General features: G+C 37.1%; 1 protein-coding gene across 2 annotated transcripts in view; it reads right to left on the reverse strand.

Annotated features, from left to right (window-relative positions):
• Positions 1-25018, reverse strand: part of DIAPH3 (diaphanous related formin 3) — a 512938-nt gene that overhangs the window by 327415 nt on the left and 160505 nt on the right. For both annotated transcript variants that reach the window (XM_044249843.1, XM_044249842.1), the window contains 5 exons: positions 22421-22557; positions 20275-20380; positions 4645-4755; positions 4240-4358; positions 3309-3425 (listed from right to left, as the gene is read on the reverse strand). In XM_044249843.1, coding sequence (XP_044105778.1) covers positions 3309-3425; positions 4240-4358; positions 4645-4755; positions 20275-20380; positions 22421-22557 — 590 coding nt within the window. The remainder of the gene's footprint in view (positions 1-3308; positions 3426-4239; positions 4359-4644; positions 4756-20274; positions 20381-22420; positions 22558-25018) is intronic.

The raw sequence follows: 25018 nt of genomic DNA on the forward strand, positions 1-25018 counted from the left end.
CATCTCTTCCCTAGACACCGTGACCTACTTGCCCTTCATCTACTTATTTCACATCTAATAAATGACCCATTATGCTGAATAAAATTCACAGCATTAGCAAAGATGACAAATGGTCATGGACTGTCATAAACTAAAAATGTTTTAAGACACTCTTCGTGGGTACATATCAAAGAAAGGTAATATTACTAATCCTTTCCTCAATATTCTAAACTTTTCTTAAAAAAGTAATCTCCCATTCCCTAATGTGTTGCCATAATAACCAACCACATTTACAGTTAAAGTGCAAAAACTGCACACGTTTAGATCACATTTGAAAACTGAGATGAGATGAAAACATTTGATTCCTTTTTCCTCTTATTCAATGCTATCCTAGTTTTGACTTTTTTAAGATTTTATTTATTGATTTGAGAGAGGGGGAGAGAGAGAGAGGTCCTAGAGAAAGAGGAGAAGGGGCAGAGTTAGAAGGAGAAGCAGACTCCCTGCTGGACAGGGAGCCTGACTCAGAGGGGGCTCAATCCCAGGACCCTAACTGAGATCATGTCCCGAGCTAAAGTCAGATGCTCAATTGACTCAGCCACCCAGGCATTCCTATCCTAGTGTTGTTTTAATATGAATGGGTTTTAAATTAACATAGGCAATTTTGTGGCCTTTTTTTTTTTTTAAATCATAATTTCAGTATGTTTTCTCACTCCACAGCTCCCAATGATAAACTCATTTACAAAGCAGCTGAAATTTCATGCAAAACCTCTTTAAAGGCAACACTAACATAACAAAATAAAATAATTACTTCTGGATTCCAGACAAATAAATCTAGAAAATAATCTCCATGAGCAATATAGGTGAGTTAGTGACTATGTCAGAGGAATATGTGAATAACCTAATTAAGGGATGAACATAAATTGTCATTACTTCACTGATACATCATTTTTGTTGCAGGAATTTTAAAATCATCTTCACTTTCTCTTTAGTATTTTTACCAAATATCAAATTATCTCTCATGCACATTCAACTAGCAGAATATTTTGCACATGTAAGCCATTGAGTATTTGTTACAAAAGTGGATTTGATCTTCTACTCCACCCTCCAATTATCTTTCCGCATTTCATTTTTCTTGGGGTCAGGAGCTACCTTTCATGTACAGTCTCCAATCGAGTTCCATTTCAGTAAAATGTCCTCTTGTTCCAAGAGAAACAAATCTACCAAATGAGAAGGTGAGCAAAATTTTTAATTTCCCAATCCACTAATTCTTTTAAATGGGAACAACTTGCATTCTAAAATAATGTCATTTATAAAAACTTTTTAAAAATATCAATATGTGTTTAGAATGTTCAGTAAACAAAAAAATGTTCCAATAATCAAGGATTTCTAAAAGGTATAAGCCAGGTCCTTCTAAGAGTGGGAAAACCAAAAAAATGAAGCTAAAACCGAAAAAGCAAGATCCATAGACCTGCACACCACTAAATGAAAATTTCACTGTAAATAAAAAGTTAAATAATTTTTAAATGAATATATGAAAACTTAAGTGACCCTAATCTGACTCAACCTTATAATAAAAATATATTCTCTATTAGAATAAATAACAATAACAAATACCTATGAGAATTTGAGAATATGGGCAAAAAAATGGATGGAACTGTCTTGATTAGAGCAGGCATAGGAAGAACGATGCCTTCACAGGAACCGTATCTGGAACAAAGACCAAGGTCCTGGGGCTTAAAGAGTCAAGGAAGAATGCAGCATGGTTAAGTATCAAATTAAAAATATGATACTTGAAAAATGACTGATATAACTAACATTCTATACCTCACTAATGTCGCTCTGGGGATTCTATGGTTTAATACTTTTCTGAGACTCTTAATTCTACTGAAGTGATAGAATTGCCTGAGCAGGTCCTAGGAGAGTTGCACTTTTCAATGTGTTTTAAAGGTAGACACAACCGCCTATGCTCTTGAAGCACAGATTAAGGGATTAGGTTAAAATGAAAGGATCAAAAATAAGATATAACCCCCCTAGCAACACTAAGACCTGGAAAACTTTGAAAGCAAATAATATTCTTGAATTCTTGAAAACTCAAACAGCAGTGAACAATTGGAGGTTGACCGAACCAATCATACGGGAATCAAGAAAAGGATGGGGTACTTTAGAGTAAATGGAAGTTTCAATTTTATTTTTAAGAATATTAGGGAAAAAATAGTAGTATAATTACCAGCAAGGTACCTCTGATATTTAAAAATATTGTTTAATCCATGTATCGATATTTTAATCAAATTATTAATATTTTCATTAATATTTTGATCCATATATTAATATTTTACATTAGTATTTACAAAAGAAGATAAGATGAATAATCTATACTCACCCCAAAGAACCTAAAGTTTTACCTTTTTTTTTTTTTTGACTCTTACTCTATTCACTTTTCAGTTATATAAAAAGCCAGAATTACACCCTCTGACATCACCCAGAGGACACGGCCTCAATGAGACATGTCTAGCAAATTCTTCTACATGAAATTAGAGTAAGAAAATACTTATTGCCCAAAGGGCTTGAGAATGAAATTTCAGGAAAGCTAAATTAAAGGCGAAAAAAAAAAAAATTTAAATTCAAGGATCTTGGCTTTCCTCATAAAACAGTAACAAGGTAGAAAGAGGATATAGAGAGCATTTATTCAGGATACAATATGTGGCAGATATTTGGCTAGGAGATTTACCCAGGCTACTATATTCCATCTTCGTAACAACCAAGCAACTTAGGTGCTAATATCTTCACACAGCTATAGATAGACAACATACAGATGAGATAAACAATCTGTTAAGCTCAAGATGGCTAGTTATAATCAAACTTGAAATGTCATTTGTCTAGCTTCTCTGAGACATTAGCAACATTAGATGCAACTGTATTATCAAGACACTTGCTAGTTACTTAAACACTAATAAAAGCAATGTTTAGTACCCTTCATGTAACTTATATAAAGAAACTTATCAACATCACTCCTACCACCTAAACACTAAATAGAAAATAGTATCCATCACATGATAAATTAGTAATTTGTTGCTAGTGTGCATTTTTATTCAGATGAAAACTTGTTACCAAGAATCTGCTGGAGCTTAAAACATAACAGTAATATCATTTTACTGTCACCTGTCTAAATATACACCCATGAGTCAGTATTACGGTATAAATAAGTATCTGAAAATTATTTGCTTGCCCAAACCAAACATCAGGAGATTTTCACAATCAATAGAATTTCGTTAGTGAAAGAAAACATTAGAACATAGCTTCTTCTTACCTTACAAAATAATTCCTCTTACCTTATAAAATAATCATTTCGAATCAGCAAAAGATGCTGAAGAATAGAAATGAAATATCCTTCCGCTCTAGTTTCCTTAACTGAGTTCCACACCATGTTGTAAATATCATATGCTTCAGTAAACTGATTAAGGAATACACGAATTTATTCATCCTTTACACCAAACAACTCTAATAACATAGCACAGAATCTACTCTGTAAGGCTTCAAAAGACTATTATGTGCCTTGGTCTAAAGTGGGCATCATGTATACTTAACATCAAATAAAACACAGGTCTCTAGGTTTCAAAGTAGAGGAAAACAAGTTTGCAAATGACAACTTGACCTGACACTCCCTGGCTTCTCCTCCACCATCAACTCCAACCATTTGCCTCTCTCAAGCCAAGACGTTGCTGGAGACAAGAGTAAGAGGCAACTGGTTGTAAATACCATATTAAATTTTTTTAACCAATAGAGCTGGTGCCAGGCATTATCCACCATGGAGTAGCCCCAGCAGAGGACAGGAACCTGGTGGATTTCTGGAAAAGCACACAGAGTTAACAGAGGCCATGTGAGTGTTCCCCCAAGGTGTAGGGCAGGAGCCAACAAGCAAGCTAACGACACCCTTCTCCTAATGCTGGAAAGCACTAAAGGAGAGGAGCTGCCAAACATGAAAAGAAAAAACAGGTAGTGTGTGTACACACACACAGGGCCTAACAAAATCCATCTGTAGGTTGTAACATTGATTTACATATGCATGTACTCAGAAATACACAAATTAAACTAATTAGAAAAGTTTATATAAAAATCAGTCTGATTCATAAAGTCAGTCTGACTTTACACTGTTTATATCGAAACGGCTTCAGAAGTTTAATATTTCGGGGAGTGAAGATTGGTTATTTGGGGGTTAGCAAGAATTTTTCATATTTCACTAATTTCAGAACAAAAGGATATTCAAGTTCAGCTCTAATATCATCGAGGCGATGAGAGAACTCAAGCAAATCTTCCTCCTTATGCTCATCAAACACTTTAAGTTGGATATCCAGGCCATCATTCCTCAGACGTTTTAAATTCTAGAGATATTAAATAGAAATGGCAATCAATGGTTTTCTTTTTAATAATGCAAAAAAAGTTAATGAAAAACACAAACAATAAGCCAACCATTTGTCTGGATTTATAGCATTCAAACACTTAAAGTGTTAAGTAATACTCACATCTTATCTATATTTCACAAATTTTTATACTTGAGCCTTTTTTCCCCCACAGATAAATTATTCTTGAAGGTAATTTATCTAAATTTCCCCCTATTCAAGTACTCCTCTAATTTAAATATTAATAAGGAGACTGCAGGGCACTTACTGGCAAGATGTCTTTCAATCCACAACGCATAAATTCATTTCTGATGTGAAGCCTGAAGTCCAAATCATCAGGAGAAGTAACAAGGGCATTGATGAGCTGCATACACGCTACCTACAATAGATTGCACAGTGAGACGAAGGCTCAGATTCCAACATTAAAGAAAAGAATCATAGAACTGAAATATCAAGGTTTTGTTCCAAGAATGAAGTATCTTCCTTTGGGGGAGAACCTATTAAAACAATAATCCATATGTAGATTACGTTAGTCAATTACAAATTAAGAAATATGGGTTCAGTGAAGTTTTTGTTTGTTTGTTTAATTTTCCATTTGTTTGGGAGTTCTTGTGGATTCTAGAAACATTAGGCACTGGTACCATTCCATAAAAAATTCAGTCTACCCAAAAGTTAAGTTCTTGTCCAAAAATATCATTCCATGTACATACAACACAAAGCTGAACACCCTAGTTGAAAAATTATAGATCTCTACTGGATATAAAATACTTAGCTAAAATACAATGGTAACTTGCCATTCATCAAGAAAAACCCAAAATTTCCAACACCTGAAGGTCAGTAATTGTCCTGAATCTGGTTAATGGGGTTGTTATAACAAAACCCTATCTCACGATCATGGCACAATTAATTAGAATTAACCAGGCAATGGTTCAAACACTTTGGCAAAAATTCAAAAATAATATATGTCATGTTTATTCCGAAGGTATAAAGAAATTACATAACTAATTAAATTCTTTGGTATACAGCTTCAATGATGAAAGTGCAAAAATCACTGTATTTTCCAGTTATTTAACACTCCAAATTTCAAAGTGGATCTTTTTTTTTTTTTTAATGCCTGGCTGAAATTTATCTTTCATTGTCTGAAATCCATATAATCAAAGGAAAAGAGATCGGAGGCAGAAGTGATCATCTCTAAGAAAAGCAAAGTATTCTTTGTTAATGATGATGATGTTATTTTCTAAGTCTGCATTCTACCCGAGTCTAACAAGAATGACTGGCTTACTGATCAATATGTTTAACCTCATGCTGTTCCCTAAATTGTCCTTTCTCCATCCCTTAAGGCAAGGTTTATATGAATTTAAAATGCTTTTTTTGGATTAAGACACCGACAGGGGTCTTAGGTCCTGCTGGTTGAAATATATCGTAATTATTGTATTTGATGTCTAAATACTAAAATCTGACCAGCACGCCTCTACTGTCAAAACTTAAGACTATTTAAACTGGAGGAAGGAAATGTGCCAGAAGATAAATAGGGGAAAGGGAGACATTTAAAATAAAAAAAGAATAAACTTAAAATGAAGGTGACCTTTCCACTACACATTCGTTCAGCTATAACTGGCTCACATCACAAAGTTTAAGACGCTTTCTTTCTACCTCCATGCCAATCATTACCTGGTAACCACAAAAATAGTTTTTCAGTAGTAGTATATAGTTTTAAAAGATCTCAAAGGATATTTAAATAATGTTTCTCTACACTCAGAGCAATTAAATTAGTATTAGTCACTAGGTTTCTGGAAAAGACGTGAATTATAGACAACTCAAAGCAGCAAAAATAAGCAGCATAAAAAATTAGCAGGAAATAGGACTTAAATGTAAAGTAAATACATGCAGAACAAGAACAGCCTGAAATTGAAGAGAAAGAAGGGAAAAGGATAAACCAAAGTATTTCTAGGAAACACCCTAAATGGCAATTTCCTATAAAAGGAAAAACAGAAAATTGATTTAAGCTGAAATAATGAAGTTAATTATCTAAAATCCCTTCCAATTCTAATGGTAATCTGCCATTATTATGACCTATAACCACTCTTTAATCAATGCCATGTAAATATATGTCTATGAACATATGCAAGCATACAGCAAAATGTAGTGTTTCCTTACAGAAAAGTAATTCTATCATCAAGATAAAGGTCAAAGAGTTCCTTCTAGGTTTTTAGCATGTATACTGAGATACACAGACCTATTTGATCTTAGAATTTCATATAAACAACATACTAGCAGAAGCAGGTGCCAATATAGCATCTATGTCATTGAAATCAGTTACTACACACAGCAGGAACTATGCAGGTAAATGGGATATATCTGCCTACCCTCATGAAGATAGATGCAATGGTAGAAATATACCATGTAGAAGAGAGATGTTCCATATACAGCAGGAATGTGGAGAAACTGAAGACAAGGACAGCTGGGTAAAAGCATAGGCCCTTAGGGATAAGGAGGAAGGTAGCCTGATGAAGGACTGAGGTGAGATGTTCAAAACAGCTAAAGAATGAACCTGTTAGAGGACATGGGACCTTCCATTGAACTACAAGGAATTCTGATTTCCTGAGCAGTTTGTGAGGATGAGAAGGGAGAGAGCAGTGCAAGGAGTCACAAGAAGTGAGGCAGGACAAGAAGACAGGCCAGGTGAGGCACAGCTGCATGTGCCAAGTCAGAAAAGTCAGGCGCAGCTGGAAACAGAGGAAACCACAAGGCATTCTATATAAAGGAGAGGGAATAGTGGAGGGAGCAGTGTAAGTTAAGGAGCTGTTGTAGAAGCAACTTGAGTGAACAATGACAAGAGCTTGAACATTAAAAATGTGAGAGAAACTGATAGAATGTGATGGCTGCGTGGACATGGGGTGGACTCAGAAGCATTCAGAAGAGCCTCCTCACCTCTGTTCTTCAACTAAATAGGAGGTAATACCACTAACAGAGCTATAAAATGTAAGGAGAGAAAGAGGTTTTTGAGAATAGGATAAATTCTGCTTTTAAAATTCTGAGATTGAAATGTGTATTAGGAGGGGTCCTGTGTGGTTCAGTTGGTTAAACGTCTGACTCTTTGATTTTGGCTCAGGTCACGATCTCATGATCATGAGCTAGAACCCCACATCCAGCTCCTTGCTGAGCATGGAGCCTGCTTAAGATTCTCTCTTCCCTCTCCCTCTGACCCCACCACAATTGCTTCTAAAAAAATAAAAAATAGATATACATTAGGACTCATTCATTCATTTAAAAAAAAAAAAACTAGTTAGTGGGTACCTAGACTGTGTCTGCTGGAGATATTAACAGAAGCTCAAGGAAATAATGGCACTGTGATATTCATCACAAACAATTCCCATGCTGCTTGAGGTTTCAAAAATGTAGCCTTTATAATCTTTATTAATTTGCCTTTAAAATATTGTTTCAACAGCATCACAAAATGTACTTCCCTGTGGAATAGATGAGGGTGAGAAAACTAAGAGCTTCTGCCCTCCTGGAAACATCCTAATTTAAAGTGTCTATGTTTGAACATCAAAATACAGAGTTCCCTGTGTACCTGCTCAACCATTTCATTCCCTCCAAGCCTATTTTATTGGTGCCCACTAAGCACTTCTAAGTGCTAGGGATACAGCTATGGAAAAAGATAGAAATCACTCTCAGAGATGAAGAGTTAAGACTGACTCCAAGGTTTTTGGCCTGGGCAATTGGAAGGATGGGATTATCATTGATCAGAGTGGAAAATAAAGCATTCATTAAGATGGGAGAAAGAAGCTTGGGAAGACAAATCAGGGGAGCTGTGTTTTAGACATGTTAAGTTAGAAATATCTTTAGTGAGCAGCCCTGAAAAAAGTGGAGAAGGAAACTGGCTATAGGGGACCCAGGTTCAAGAAAAACATGACCACAACAACTGCACAGTCTTACGTGGAACTCACGGTCTTAGGTGGAACCACCCAGTAGTAGCAGAGAGAAAAGAGGTACAGGAGCTGATGGGACATTTCAGTTGCAGGCTTTGTTTTAAAGGCTGGGGAAATAAAGTTAAAAGGCATCAGTGAGGTAGAAGAAAAAGGAAACTTGGGTACCCAGGACTTATGGGAGGAAATGGTCTCAACAGAGAGAATGATTAACTGAGTCAGAGGCTCTAATAGGTCAGCTAAGATGACTAATAAATTACCACTGCATTAGGCCAATTGGTGACTTGACAAGAGCAGTTTCTTATAAAGAGACAGAGTTGTTGTCCCAAGTAGGGAAACACCTGCCTTCTCATATGTACCATATGCAACCAAGATGATCGGCACTAAAATATTCTCCTTCCTCCAAACTCATCTTTATACTTTTGGAATGCTGCTTGTTAACCTTTAGTCTCAGCATATATGACACTTCTCTTTAGGTGTTAAATCATGGACTCAGTTCTAATGATTTGGAAAGCAGATACTGCAAGCCCATTTTGTTATTCTTGTCTCAGTTACCAAGAAGGAACCTCACGTGAGAAAAAGCGTCTTTAGCATAATTTGTAGCTGGAAGGGTGTGTGCGTGCTTGCGTGCGAGCATGGTGCACACGTGCTCACGCGCACCAGTGTCCATCTAGGGCTTAGGAGAGTTGAAGGTTCCCTCAAGAGCAGCAGCAAACAGATGGTGCACTGCAAGGACTAGGACCCGCCAAGCCCACAGACCAAGCCAAGGAAAATGAGCAGCCAGAGTGTAATTACAAATAGTGGAACAAATGTCAGCAATGCTGTAAACTAGAAGGCACAGACACACAACAGGGGGCAAAGTAAATAAACCGTAAACAGAAATCTCAAAGATAGTCAATATGAGGAATAGATCTGGTCAAAGGCAATCTCAGGAACAAGGCAAATGATCAAAGAAAAATCATTAGACCTAGAAAGAGGTTAATGAGCAAGACAAAGAAAGGAACATGCCACTATCTCCGACACTTCATCAGCAAAGTAGCTTTCTGCCCTTGAAAACAGTCAGGTTTCTTCATCTGTGAATACCCATCACCTAAATTTCCTCCAGTACACAATTTTACTTACCCCTGACACCATGCTCAATGCAAAGATAAGAAAAAATAAATACTTTATGCATTTTTAAACTTTGACACAAAAATCTTTGACCCTTTCAGATGAAAGTGAAGCACAAAATGCAAGGTACCGTAACAGGTGTGATGCCTGGAGGCTCAAACATAGAGCTCATCCAATTTGTTCGAAGGCCACCAGAGCAAATGCTTTCTCAGCGACAGTGCTGAAGGACCAGAGAAGGTATCTGACAGCCAACGCAAGATTATTCTTTAGAAAGCTCACACTTTGGTCAACATGTTCATCCTGAACACAAGTAGGTGTTTTTACAAATAAAATGATGACTATATGACGCTGAAAATATATCAGCTTTATAACCTAAATTCACACTGTAAACAAGTACCAGTCAAGTACATACATAAAAATTCTACCCGAATCCGTGAATAATTATTATCTGGGCCTGGAAGATACAACATAGTCTGCTATTCATCTTCCCTACCCCACAGCAGAAATCATCTGTTTCTCTTTGTACAATCAAATTCCATATTTATCAAATTAAAATGAGTAAATGATGCTTACAGAGAAACAGTTTGCCGCTAGTGCAAAGAAACTCCAAAGAATTTAAAAAGCACACGCGTTAATTCAGAATAAAAACTAACCAGCCTACATTAAGCAGACAAACACAGAAACAGTAAAGTATATCAGCAGATGTAAAGTTCTTTTTAATTTTATTTAGATTTCCAATTGAGTATTCTGCAAATGATCGACACAGTAAGAGAATAAATCAGAGCGTGAGGTAACTACATAATTTCCATACAAACACAGAATATAAAGCGCAGAATTCAAAAAGCTATAATTTATATGAATGGGAATATTGGAAAAATAAACAGATTTTTAAGTATTTATTCAGACACTCCCCAGTGCGACAGCATTCATTTCTTCTGTGTCTTCCCATGCATTTTGCTAGAACTCCTCCTACTGCATTTTACTTACGAAACATTAGCTAGCCTTAGATTCCCAAGTATAAGCTTCTTAAGGGCAGGCGTATACTTTTCTTAAAATTTTTATTTATTTATTTGAGAGAGAGAAAAAAAACACAAGTAGGGGGAAGGGCAGAGGGAGAGAGAAAAGGAGGCTCCCTGCTGAGCAGCGACGGGATATGTGGGGTTAGATCCCAAGGCCCTGGATCATGACCTAAGCCAAAGGCAGATGCTTAAGTGACTGATCTGCACAGGTGGCCCAGGCAGGACATACTTCTTGTATAGCTCTTGTATAACTCAATGCACAGCAGCCGCTGAACAATTAACTAATTGACTGCTTAATTATGAAACTCTATGCAGTTACCTTTGAAGCATGAGGTAAGTTTATCTTTCTGGTGATCTACTGTAGCGTAAGTGAAGAAATTTATTATGTCAGCTCAGAAAATTGGCTGTATGTTCTAGACAAAAATTTCCACCACGAATTTATGCTTAGATGTGTGCTCCCTAGGACAGCGTGAGTTCACATTAGACTATTATTCCACTGTGTTTCTCTAACGTCTTAGTTTAATGGCATATTATTTACCAGTCCATTTCAATGCATTTAGCATTTGGATTTATATTGATATATTAATCCTACCGATGTAAACCTCAATAAAAGTAGTCAAAACAGAGAGGGATTAAAACAAACTGATCTCTGCATCTTTCTGGGATGCCCCAACACTGGTCCTAAATATAAAATCTTGCTAACATCTTTGTTCTTTATTTGGTTCTTCATTACATGTGAGGATAAGTTACTTGAAACTGAAAATAACTTTGGTTAGTAATTTGGCAGGGCAGGGGGAAGTGGAGATATTTGAAACAAAAAGAAATAATAAATTAAGATATGACTACTCATTATAGTAAGACCTCTGTTTGGTCTCAAGCAAAATTAAACCTGGGGATATTTTGAGCATTGAAGGGGTACAGGAAACAAAAAGAAAGAGAAGCAAATAAACTTGACTATATCTAAAAAGTCACTGTAACCTATAATTTGTTTCAATGTCGTATTTCTCAATCATTACCCAGTAACAAATTTCAGAGTACAGTGACTATACTCCATTAAAGGTAATTGTTCCTACTTACTGAGACATAAGAAGATGTGACCCAATCAATTTTACAAATACCTATTCTGTTATGGAACTCAATGAAATACAGAAATTGAAGAAGTTTTGTTTTGTTTTGGTTTTGTTTTTAAGAAAAACTGTCTTTGCGGCAGCCACGGGAATGCAATTCTCCATCTCTGGCTACAGAGAGTATAAATGACCAACAGGCCAGCCCCAGCTGCTACCCTGTGAAATCCATCACAACAGGTGAGCTGAGGCCACAGTCCCCACGGGCCTTTCCCAGCCAATGTCTGAACACACAGCAAGAATAATAAAATGCGAAGCCAAAGGGGCTTTGGCTTGAGGACAAAACAAACCTGCCAAGTTCTTCTGGAAGTGCACATCAGCCCAAGACACTTCCCTCAACCCTCCTTCCTTCTCTCCTCCACCTGGCATCAGGTCTGCAGGGAGCGGAACATCTCCCCACCTCCCCCAGCCCTCTCCAGGCCCTCTAAAAGGCCTTCCCCCAGTGCCATGCATACTAAATCTCTTGCTTCTCAGAAGACCCAGATTAACACAGCCTTGTTCTACAAAGCAAGTTTCAGCAAGAATACAGTTTTCAAGTTGTATGATTCATAAGTATTATAAATGCAACTTCATATTCAATAGGACACTTTCACTTTTTCTTCCTGTTCTCTAAATGTGAACACCTTATGCACTTTAATATGTAACCATGAGATATTTGTTAAGACCACGTGTATGCCAGGTGTCTGAATGTGTCTGAAATTTGACTTTCCTCTAATAACAGTTCTAGAGATACCAAAGACTTAGATTATATTTCTGCCTTTTGTCTCTTTAAAAAATACCCTCTAGGATAGAGCAGTATCTACTGTGAGAATCCTAGAAAGACATACCAATCATTCCTGTCCCCTGAGTCCTAGGATATCACCTACCACCCTTGTCCAATGTCCCTTTAGTCAGTAATTAAGGTAGGGAAAATACTCCGTAGTATCACATGAACCAAAATAAATGAAGGTTTCATTCTATTCAGCCTATATCAAGGTGCAATGAATCTATAGGAAAAAAAAACACCAAGAGGATCAGACTGAAGGCAAAGCCAAGAAGCTGACAGGAGAAGGTTTCGTGGTCTGTTCCCCACCACTGGACAAATCACCTTGAGTCTCTTACATTTCTGGGTGCATTGCAAGTAGAGGCACTGGTGGGCCATCTTCTGATTGTTCTTTTTGAGGATATTTGAATAGCAAATAGGTAGGCGTGCTTCATGTCCAGAATAATAAAGATAATATCTCTTTGGAGCAAAAGGCAGGTACAATTACAACCCACTAAAAAAGATTAAGGTTTTCTAAACTCAAGAGTTTCTCCCCTGTAGTACAACTTGGCCTCTCCACCAAGTCTTCACATGCTCCAAAAGCAAGGATTGGACTCAATTTTACCCTGAACTGAGCATCCTACAGTTTATCAGCCAGTAGGAGGCCACAGTGAAAGCACTATTACCCAATAGCTGCCTGTTCGATAAAGGTCATTGGAGGACCCCAATAACTATAAATAATACTTTCCTTCCAGAAGTACCATGTAGACCTTCAAGACTATATATGCTATGAAGCAGCCAGATGTTAACTTGCTTGTCTCTCTAAAAATGTTGCCCTTCACCTCAGAGCTGATTCTAAGAGATGTACAAGCATCTAAGCAAACACAAGTGCTCAGTCCACAGACAGCCATGAAGGCTCTCCAAACTAAGGCTACCATTGGTCCTGCAGAAAAAATTAACTATATATGTGTACCCTGCAGGCATTTATCTCCATGATGGGAGTTGCCCAATTAGAAATGGAGGTAAGATATCTGTTCCTGATTTTAGTTGAAACTACCATCAATACTGCCCTGGCCCTGGAAAACACCCGGCTTCAGCTCACTCACTAGGGTTGTTATGGATAAAAGAACTGTCCTGGATTTCCTTCTTGCTGAACCAGGGGAAGTCTGTGCAATCACTAATACATCATTCCGTACCTGACTACCTCAGCCAAACTGGAAAGATCAATAGAAAAAATTAAGATTCTGTTGTTCTAAGTTAGACCCTGATGGTCTGTGGGATTTGTTCAGCTGATTCCATCTGGGACCTGGAAGTCCTGGCTGGGGTCCATTCTGCAGGTTAGCCTCAACCTGCTGCTTGGAGACTGGCTGACCAACAGCCTTAATTAAATACTCTGAGAGAAACTGAACTGATTTCATCATCACCTGCATCCATCAGAATTAGTACTGCCCGTGATGTAAGACTTGAATTTCCTATCCTCAGGGTTTCTCTCCTGAAGCACAACCTGCTGCAAATGGAAACTGAGGCTGATACAAAACACTACTGTTGCTATGGGTAATGAAGTCCTTTGTTGCTGACCCAGGGATTCATGTCTTCTCACAGCACCCATAAAACTACGACAGACTAACAAGTGACGTAAAAATCATGTTCTCGATACTTCCCCCCATGGGTCCAAAAGGACTGAGAGGAAGACACCAGAAAAAAACATAGCATGCCATCACCACAGGCCTGAGAACAAATGCACAGAAAAGCAAACATCCACCCAAAGAACTTTAGTTTTTCCACTCTGATTCCTTTCCTGACAAAAATCTACCACAACTCAAACAGTTCCATGACCAACACCAAGAGTTTAGGCAAACTCTTTAGAATCTACCTCATGTTTGATACTATAGCAAAGGATGGCTTTAAAAAGAGAAAAGACACACATAGAAAAGAAAAATAAAAGAAAGAAATGAAAATAACAGATAAATTCAGATAACAGATAAATGTGTAAAATTCAGAAAACAGATAAAAGAAAAATAAAAGGAAAGAAATGAAAATAACGGATAAATGTGGCTGAAACTAGAGACTGGCTCACCCGTACTTCTTCGGACCCTCTTTTAGTAAGGAAGACTGAGCCAACGTAAGGAGTGACTGTCTGAGCCGCGTGAGGCAAGGTTTACTGCTGTGGCAGAAACACAGCAATATGTCCTAGTGTGCCACATGCTAACCAGTGTAGAATGCTGGGCATGGAGTTTCCCTTAGAACATTCCCAGATGTGGTCTGGCACTTCTACATTACTTCTGGCTAGTATCATCCACATGGAGTTCCCTAGGCCTGCCAAAAATTGTTAAGGTACCCAGTAAGTACATTTCCTGCTTCAATTACCCATAGTGGATTATGCTGTTTGACTCTGAAAGCCCTTCTCTCATATACTTGAGAAGAGTAGTATATATTTAAGTCTGATATTTATATTAGTACTTTCTTTCCTGAAAGGGAAGACTCTCTAAGGCCTGAAAATAATTTTAGGTTATTTGTGACACTCACTTTTTTTTTTTTTAAACTGTCTTACTATACCATATGAGTAATGAAAGATGTTCAATTCTACTAGTAACATGGTCAGTCACATTATCTTCATTATTATCAGACTCAAAAAAAAAAAAAATCTAACAATCCTCCTTGAAAAAGTACTTTGTTATATATAAAAGAACAATGAGAATTTTTAAATTTTACTATCTTCCATTTCCTCCAATTTAAAAGCAAACAATAGGGTTCTCTTTATTCAACAATAAACAAGTTTTATTTTTAATTTGGTCACTTGCTAATATCAGCCAGACTAGTACATTTCAATAAATACAAATTAAAAGGTAATGGTAAAATGGGCACTTAGAGCAATAGCTTAATAGGAAAATTGATAACCAGTTAGCTCTAAAATATACTCTACTTACAGTAAATTCAGAAGCACTCAAAAAGAAGAGTTGCTTAGTTTTTTTTAAAGGAAAGAGAGAACAACCAGCAATCCCAGGAAAGACAATCTACTTACTTCCCCACCACCCCTGAACTCCCTAAGTTAACTAGCTATCTGAAAAATAGTACCTTTAACTCCTAACTTAAGATTTCCACCTGCTAGTTTAGGCTTAGTAATGGAAACTTTCCTTCAAGAGTAAAGACCCAGAATAAAATGGTTGAGTAGGAAAATAAAAATTTTTTTTAAATTCTTCCCATCATTTATTCAAGAACATGGAAATTTAATCTGAACATATCAAAAAAATGGAAAAAATAATGCTAAAATGAACTTTTAAATGAATTTTCAATGAAAATTAAACTTTACAACCCATATCAAGACATTTTAGTGTTTCGGAAAATAACTAAACTTAAAAAAAAATGTAACTACTCACAACTAAGGCAATTAGTTTCAAAAGAGCAAATATAAGCAGCCACCCATGTCTTGGTAAAATTTTTCAAGAACTGAGTCAAATGGTTGACTTCAACAACTATCTAAGGAAGATGTTGTTGGTAGCCATGCCCCAGTCCTTACTAAATACGGCAAACAAGCAAGCAATCATTTAAATAAATAAAATCATCTCCACCAATATTCTCAGGTAGCATTATCCATAAAAGGTAAAAAGAAACAACTCACATTTCCACCAACTGACAACTAACTGATAAAAAATGTGGAATATCCATACAATAGCCTAATATTTGGAGGGGGAAAAATGAAGTTGTGATACATATTTCAACAAGAACGAACACTGAAAATATTAAGTGAGAGCACCAGTCAGAAAAGACCCCATATTGTATTATTTTTATCAAAAATCCAGAATATGAAAATTTATAGAGATAGTGGATTGGCAATTGCCTAGAGCTAAAGGGAATGAGGGTATTACAAGGTGACAATGAAGGGATTGGGAGAGGGGGTGAGGAGATTCTTTTAGGGGTAAGAGAATGTTCTTGATTATGGAGAAGATTGTACAACTCTAATTATACAAATATATAGGACTGTCCACTTTTCGTGGATAACTTTTATGATACGTGTATTTTATCTCAGTAAAACGGTTATAAAAAGGAATCATTTCAAAATTACATCAAATCTTTAAATATATTTTAATTTCAAGTCTTAGTGTCTTCTATAAGCTAATAATCCATTCTCAATTTTTAACTGGTCATTCTCTTTCAGAGAATTTTATAGATATTTATTTTCCAAATGGTAGCACCTTCAATAAATTGAGAGTAATTGACCAACAGAAATGACTAAACATATCCAGGAACTTTTTTTTTTTTTTAAGATTTTATTTACTTGACAGAGAGAGGTCACAAGTAAGCAGAGAGGCAGGCAGAGAGAGAGGAGGAAGCAGGCTCCCCGCCGAGCAGAGAGCCCGATGCGGGACTCGATCCCAGGACCCTGAGATCATGACCTGAGCCGAAGGCAGCGGCTCAACCCACTGAGCCACCCAGGCGCCCCTCCAGGAACGTTTTTGATACATGTAGTTTGCCTTCAGGTTCATATGATAATCAATGATAATCCTAATGATAAGGTTAGACAAGTTTACCTCAATGTTTAGCCATTGCTAAACATGGCTACCTCAATAGCCAAAACAAATTTCATATACATGTTACCAAAAATCTTAAGGTTGTAATTGCCATCTTTCAATTAATGAGTCAATCATGTTATTTGTCTAGATGAAACATGGCTTTGTTCTTAACAAGACATCTTCACCCTTTTCCTCAAAGCTTAAGACTGATCTATTTATTTTTGAAAGCAAGCGAGCACAAGGAGAGAGAAGAGGCAGATGGAGAGGGAGAAGCAGCCTCCCCACCAAGCAGGAAGCCTAACACAGGACTTGATCCCAGGACCCTGGGATCACAACCCAAGCCAAAGGCAGACACCAACCAACAGCCACCCAGGTGCCCCTCTTCAGAGCTTTAAAATATTAAGTGACCATAATACTGCTGCAAACAAATTGGGACCCCACTTTTACCAAGTCTTTTTAAACTTTTTATTCTGAAATAATTGTACATACACAGAAAGTTGCAAAAAGAAAAAACTTACAGGTAGGTCCTAGGTACTCTTCGCAAAATTCTGCCCCATGGTAACTTCTTGCATAATTATAATGTAACATTAAAACCAGGAAATTGAAATTGGTACACCCCACAAGAGCTTATTCAGATTTCAGCAGTCTTACACTCATTTGTGTGTCCAAGTAAGGTTCTGTGCAAGTTCGCTGTATGTACAAATTTGCCACCATCACCACAATCAAGATGCACAAATGTCACCACACACAACTCTCTGCTGCCATTTACTTACGGCCACACCCAATACTTTCCCAGCCCCTATCCCAAACCTCTGGCAACCACTAAACTGTTCTCCATCTCTAAAACTTGGTTCTTTCAAGGCTACTATATAAATGGAACCATCCAGTGTACACCCTTCAGGACTGGCATTTTTCAAGAAAGGTAATTCCCTGGAGATTCATGTAAGTTGTTGGGTGTATCAATAGTTGATTCTTTTTCGATACTACGTATTCTGCAGTATGGGTGTCCACAGTTTAACCATTCACCTGTTGAAGGACATCTGGATTGTTCCCAATTTGAGCCTATGACAAATAAAGCTGCTGTAACAATATGGGTATGGGGATGTGTATGAACCTGCATTTCATTCATCCGGGTTAGTTCATGAGTGTAACTGCTAAGTTATAGTTATGTAACAATTTTACTATCAACACAGCTAATATTTCTGAAAAAGGAAGATCCCCTTCAATCTTCATTTTCCACTGACTTTGTTTTTAATTTAACAAAATTACTTTGTAAGGCTAGCATTTACTCAACATTTATGGCAAAAAAACTAAGCATTTTAAATACATTAGTCTATGTAATCCCCATATCCACAATGAGATAGTGATCAATATTGTCCTTCTCTCACAAGTGAGAGAACTGAAGCATAGAAGTGGTCTGGGGCATGATCCCGACTGAGTCACAGAGCCAGGATGCCAAGAGATCCAGCTTAAATTCAAGCTGTGCGACTCACAACTCTAGTCCTTGCATCACAAGACACCATCCCTCCCACTCTAGGGACACGTGTGTTATTAGTTCAAAAAGTACACATTAGTAAGGGCACCTGGGTGGCTAGGTTGGTTAAGGGTCTGCTTTTGGCTCAGGTCATGATCCCAGGGTTCTGGGATGGAGCCCCGCATCCAGCTCCCTGCTCCATAACCCTCCCCCCACCATGCATCCCCAACCCATCCTCACTTCCTCTCACTCTCAAATAAAAAAATTAAATCTTTAAAAAGAAAAAAAAAGTATACATTAGCATAAGAAGTATTTAGGTGATAATGTTTACAAGTGATTATTACATTTCCTAAGTGAAATTTTCAGAATTGGACATGAACTCTAATATGCTACACAAATTAATGAATCTGATAACCTGGTGCAATTTGTACAAATACTGCATGAGTAAAAGGTAACCTGGCTACCAAAGGAAAATTCAGACAAGGTAAGTGTTCAGCTTTTCTCTACAAAGCTTCTTCTTAGTTTGCTTTTCCTTGGGCTTGTGGCAAATGGGAGCTCTGGAGCCAGATGAGAGGAGAAGGGAAATGAGACCCATGGAGCATAAGCAAAAAGACTCTAGAGCACACATCAAAAAAACTGAAGGAGCGGGGTCCACATCAGAGTGGACAACACATCCCAGACTCCCATTCCTATGCTCTCTGACAAGCCCCGACGAGTCAGGCGGGGCTTTTTTCCAGAAGCTCCAGTATTGACACTTCTGCAACAGGGACCACACACTCAAATCTCCAGGTCTGCCTCCCTGCCGCCCAGAGAAAGCAGGGGTCTGCGCTAGCCATTCACGAAGACTGTCATCGGGAAGATCACCATCACAAATACGATCATTAGAAATGCCACAGTAAATTTATTCATTTGACTATCCTTAAGATTTTCAGCCTGTAAATCAAATACCATTTTATTTTAAAATTCAACGTGGAGATTTGGTTTTTCTGTTCCTACCACACTGAGAAACCATATGAAGGTCAAGCTACCCAGAGCTTTAAAATAAAATTTAAAACTGTAATTTTTTAGGGGCAACTGGGTGGCTCAATCAGTTGAGCGTCTTTGGCTCAGGCCATGATCCCAAGGCACTAGGCTCCTGGCTCAGCGGGAAGCCAACTTCTCCATCTTCTCACCTGTGCTCTCTCTTGCTCTCTCTCTTTCAAATAAATGAAATAAATAATCTTTAAAAAAAAAACTAACTTTTTTACTAATTAAGTGTGAAATAAGTTTACTTTATAGCTATTAGTACATCTTTGTTTTTGAATATTGCTGCACATTAGAATCATCTGAGAATCTTTAAAAATCCCAAAAGCCAGGTCACGCCAATTAAATTCTAAAAATATTGGGAAGTGGGAGTCAGGTATCTATTATTTCCTTAAAGATACTCAGGGTATTAGCAATACTTGTAACAGTAATTACAGTTATTTAAAAAAACTTTTTTTTTTTTTTACAAAAAAAAAAAGGAGAAATTAAAAGAATATTAGTTATACAGCTTGGACAATATAATGGCTAAGTCTAAATGTGACTGTGAGAACTTAAATATTTAAATATCTTTGAAAATCTCAGTGTAACTTGGTCTCATTATTATTTATGGAAAGTCTTAATTTTCCAACATAAAAACTAATAGATCAATGAAAAGCCATAATTCACTTAATTGCCCAAACTTAAAATTTGTAATAGTCAACTAATGAGACTAACCGAGAGTAAACAATTTATGGACTATGATTATATGTTTTATAGAGATCTCTAGTAAGCCAGCTTCTAGGAACATAACCTAAGGAAATAATAATAGGTACACGCCAAGTTACATCTATAAGATACATTATTAGAATTCTATACGTTATTTGAAATATTATAAAATATTGGACAACATGCAGGTTTTCATATTTGAATATAAGCCAGTGAGCTAACAGTTACAAAACAGTACATAGGATTAGATATGAAACCTACTTGCAGTTGAACTGAATCATGTCGGAGTCCTTCCACAATAGGTGAAAATCTGTCAATTTTTCTTTCTTCTCCAGCTGATGTTAAAGCTTCTAAAACCTCTTCAAGGCTATCAGAAATTTTGAAATTAATTAAATTTCAAATAGCAAGTAATCCAAATGCCTAACTACAACTGCTTAATCTACTGAACTCCAGAATCACTACTCCTAAGCAAGAAGCAACATTTTAAAAGCTGAGTACATAGCATGTATCAAGTACTAGCTACATGTTTTTGTTCATTTATTCCTAATAACCCTATGATGAGGGTTATTTATCAAACACTTATAAAGTGCTTTCTACGCATCAGGCACTATTTAAACCAGTTTACAAATATTAACTCTTTTTAATGTATATAGTTCTATGAAGTAGATTTTATTATCCCTTATTATAGATTAGGAAACGGGGAGGCGGGGAGTTAAGCAATTTGTCTGAGGTCTCACATCTCCTAAGTGGAGCAAGGATCTGAAATCAGACAGTCGGTGTGGTAAGCATGGTCTCGGCATTCTTAATCACTATACTATCCTTCCTTTTGAGTATAAAGAAGTCTGGTAGCCAAAAATACATCATAGTAAGGATTTATAGCCAACACAAGAAATACACCCGTTACTCCTTTAAAGACCAGTGTGTTAACACAGCCTGGCACACTGGAGAAACTCAGTTTGTAGACACAGACATGTAGGCTGTTAACATTATCTTCATCATCTTGATAACCTAGGAAGTCAAGAAATGATAAATACAAAGTGGAGGAAGGAGGTAGTGAAAAAAAGAGAAGGAAAAAGAGACGGTAAAAGAAAGAGGAGGGAAAGCAGAGGGACAAGAAGGAACGAAGGAAAGGAGAAAGTGGTAAGGAAGGATGAAGAAGGAAAAGAGAAGAACCGAGAAATAAGAAAGGAAAGAAGGAGGAGGAGGAGGATGGAATGAGAGGAAGGAGCAGAAGGAGCAACCAGTGTGTCAGCAATAAGTAAACTCTTAGGGTTCTGTGATACAATTAATAGGGTACTCTGAAAATGGGAAAGGGAACGTGCTGAAGCTGTGCCTGGCTTCGTGTGCTGGGGCTGCCGCTGGGGACCTCCTCGTCCATGGAGGCGCGCTGTAGCTATGTGTGCAGACAGCTGGAGGGCAAGGCCAGAGTGGGGCCTGCAGACTCTCCGGTGAGGCCACACTGGACAGGGACAGCCCAACACTCCTCAGCCCCCAAGCAGGTTCACCATAAGGACAAGTTTCAAATGTTGGCAGAAGGTTCGGCTTACGGGCCTTTGCCCAGCCTTCATGAAAGGGCTATTTCTCTCTGTTCTGTTAGTTGTTCCATTTTCTACTGTCTTAATCCTTTTCTGTTTGGTTTTTGTTGCAAGTTTTTATTTAAATTCCAGATAGCTAACATATATAGCATGATAGCAGTTTCAGGAGTAGAATTTATTGATTCATTGCTTACATGTAACACCTAGTGCTCATCACAAGTGCCTTTATCTTTAGTCTTTTTAAAAGGCATTTATAATAAATTTTTAAATGCATCTTATAATAAGTACCCCAACCTTTTAAAAAAAAAAAAGTTTATCTTTATAATTATCTGTTAATATGTATGTAATAGTCTTTTAGTTACAACCTTAACATATGTGGATAATGTGTTTAAAGTTTAAAACTTCAGGATGTACTTTATGGTCAGACTATGTACCCTCAATCAGTAAAGTACTATTCTTTCATAGAACACTTTTCAAATCTGTGCTATAAATACATTTTCAAATAGTATGATGTTCGCTTTTATAAGGGTTTTGAATTAACTCTATCTGAAAAACAAAATTACGTAAGAAATAGGATCCATTCATATATTTTTTTTTATGTCTTCACTGAGAATTTTTGTTTAGGGTTTGAAATCAGAATATTTTAAAATAAATATGACAAAATCAGTTTTTCATAGAAACATGTTAGCCTAGAACTACTATACTGAGAAATTATTACTCAAACATTTCTGTTCAGCCAATTATGAATCTAAAGCAGTTGCTTAAGTTGTATTCATTTATTAACAATAAATTCCAGTCTAGAATAATGAAAACACTAAGTAAATCAAATTATACTGTTACATAGTTTAGAGAAATGAGTTGAGAAGACTTACATGCTTTCCTCTCCTACAATGCATACCGCAGACAGGAGTTTCACCACATCTGTCATCATACTTGGGTGCTCGGGATCGATGGCTTTGGCTAACAGAGAAAGACTCCTCTCTTCACTCATAATTCTTTCCAAGCCATACTATAAACATTTTGGAAATAAGAGGCTAAAGGTTAGCAGTTTATTGAAAAAATTAACAACACCCTAAAGGAAACATCATTATTTAAAAAGTTGATAGGATAATACATTTTCACATTTAGTAAAAGCCAGAAAATAAATATCATAAAAAATTTAAAAAGAATAAAAATTCATAAAAGTATTCATATCAAGAAGTAGGAGAGTCAAGCAAATATAAGTGACTTCTCAAAGGTGATTTGATAATGGTAGGACTGATAACTATTAAGTAAGTAAGATAAGTAACCCCCTGGAGAAAGGGAGAAGCAGTGAGGAAAACTGAGATTTCCCAACACAAGCACACAAAATGAACAGTCTGTTTCTGAACCAGACCCTGAGGGCATGAGGAGCTTTCCTGGGAAGGAAGGTGGATAAGGGATACACTATCACAAGTAACCACACGCATCAATTCTATCCCACAGCAACAGAATGAGAACCACAGTGGCAATGTCAGGTTTCCAAGCCAAAAGTAAAATTTTAATGAAATTAATCCAATATATCTAAAATATAATCATATCAACAGAGTCAATATAAAACATTCATTGATTATTTCATTTCTTTTCTTTGCTACATATTCAAAATCCAGTGTCTATTTTCTATTTAGAGCACATCTCCATTCAGACAAGTCACACTAGAAGTGCTCAACAGCCACATGTGGTAACCACGTAACAACAGGGCAGACCTAAAGAGTAACACTGAGTTCCTAAGATGGGCCCAAGTTGAAAGATGATTTGGGCAGATACCATGTAGAAACTGCCATGAGGAGCATAAGTATTCTAATCAGAATGATATTTTATCATCAGAAAGACAATGCAATTGTAAACACATTATATAAATGGGATGATGCCAGACAAGGATAAAGTTTGTTTGCTACTGCTAGGATGTCACATCCAATTAGAAGATAAGGAGCCATGTTAATGACTTCGTGTTTTGATTTAAGGATGTATACATCTCTTAGGGCCCACTTACAATCTATGGAAGATAAGTATCAAATAACAGAGGATAAATAGAAGCAATAAAACGATACGATTTATCTTCCATGCCTCCCCGAGGATCTTTCTAAAGAGTGAGAAATTGGTTGATTAGAATTACTACTGAGCACAAAAAAGAACCTTAATCCCAATAACAGACATATAAACTATGGCTTAACTAAAAATTAACACAAGGTATAAGTATCAAAGTTAAATCTATAACAAGCTTAGACCCAAATGCTGTGAGAACAAAATCTTATTTATAATTTTCCTATCTCACAGATGCCATTTATACAAAGAAGCCATTAGTTAACTGTGCTAAAATACCCCATTTGCTTTAGGCTGCTTTCTAAGGAACACCGGTATGAAGGAAGCAGCGCCTGCACGGGGGCCAAGGGCCCCAAGATATGCTTTCTGGAGAAACTTCCCCCTCTTATTGGTGATAAGGAAAAGTTTACAAACAGACAGCCAGGAAGTGATCACTTTTGTGATGTCTTGGGCATCACAAAAACTGGAAACAAAAAAAAAAAAAAAAGAAAAGAAAGCAGGCATGGGGCCAAGAACCACAACATTCTTTAATAATCATTCCAGGGAATTGTCAGAAGCATAGAAAGTACCACTTAGATCCAATTCAAAGAGTCAATCAGTCAATGATTACCAAGAACCAAAGGGCTGGCTCTGTCCTAAGAAAACTGAGGACGATCCAGTAAAGCATTTCCCCCTTTATTTCCCACCCACCCAGACATCCTTAACCAATGCCTGCACCTCTGGAATCAGAAACCTGTGGCTCTTCCAACCACTCAAGGCAAGGCACACCGATTTCCTCCAGGTGATACTCGCTACCTTCTCTGCGAAGCCCTCCAACCCTAAACCATTAATGCGGGGAGAGCAGAATATGAGCATTCTCAGATTTCATAGTTTTGATTAGCACCCCCTAACCTCTGGAAGGTCCATCATCAGCAGTATTCTGACTTTGCTAACATAAACGCACGTAGTGCTCATTTTAAGGCTGGAATGAAGCCAGGTTAGCACTACTGAGCACCTAGAACTACAGACAGAATTGCTGCCTACTTGAATTAAATTACTCTTGTTCAGTTATTAAAAAAAAAAAAAAAAAAAAAAGCAAAACCAAACAAAAACTGTCGACTCTGAGACAAATCATCAACTTACCAGTGCTAGCATCTGCTAGCATCTAAAGTGCATTAAATGAAGCCTATTACAAGGTTAGAGGCAGTGACAAATTTTGGAAGGTCTAAGGTTGTCTCTCTACTGAATGACAAGGACCCACCCAGGTTTATATGAAAACTCACGTGTTCTAAACCGAAGACTAAAGCCAGGTTCCCTTTGCATTCTACTTGAGACCTATTATTACCTAATAGATGGAATTTCAAGCCACTGCAAGGGTGTTCAGTGGGAGAAGGGGAAGACCTTAGATCCCTGTGGAGGATGATCAATGA

This window comes from Neovison vison, chromosome 5 (assembly GCF_020171115.1).
Source record: "Neovison vison isolate M4711 chromosome 5, ASM_NN_V1, whole genome shotgun sequence".
Classification (NCBI taxonomy): Eukaryota; Metazoa; Chordata; class Mammalia; order Carnivora; family Mustelidae; genus Neogale; species Neogale vison.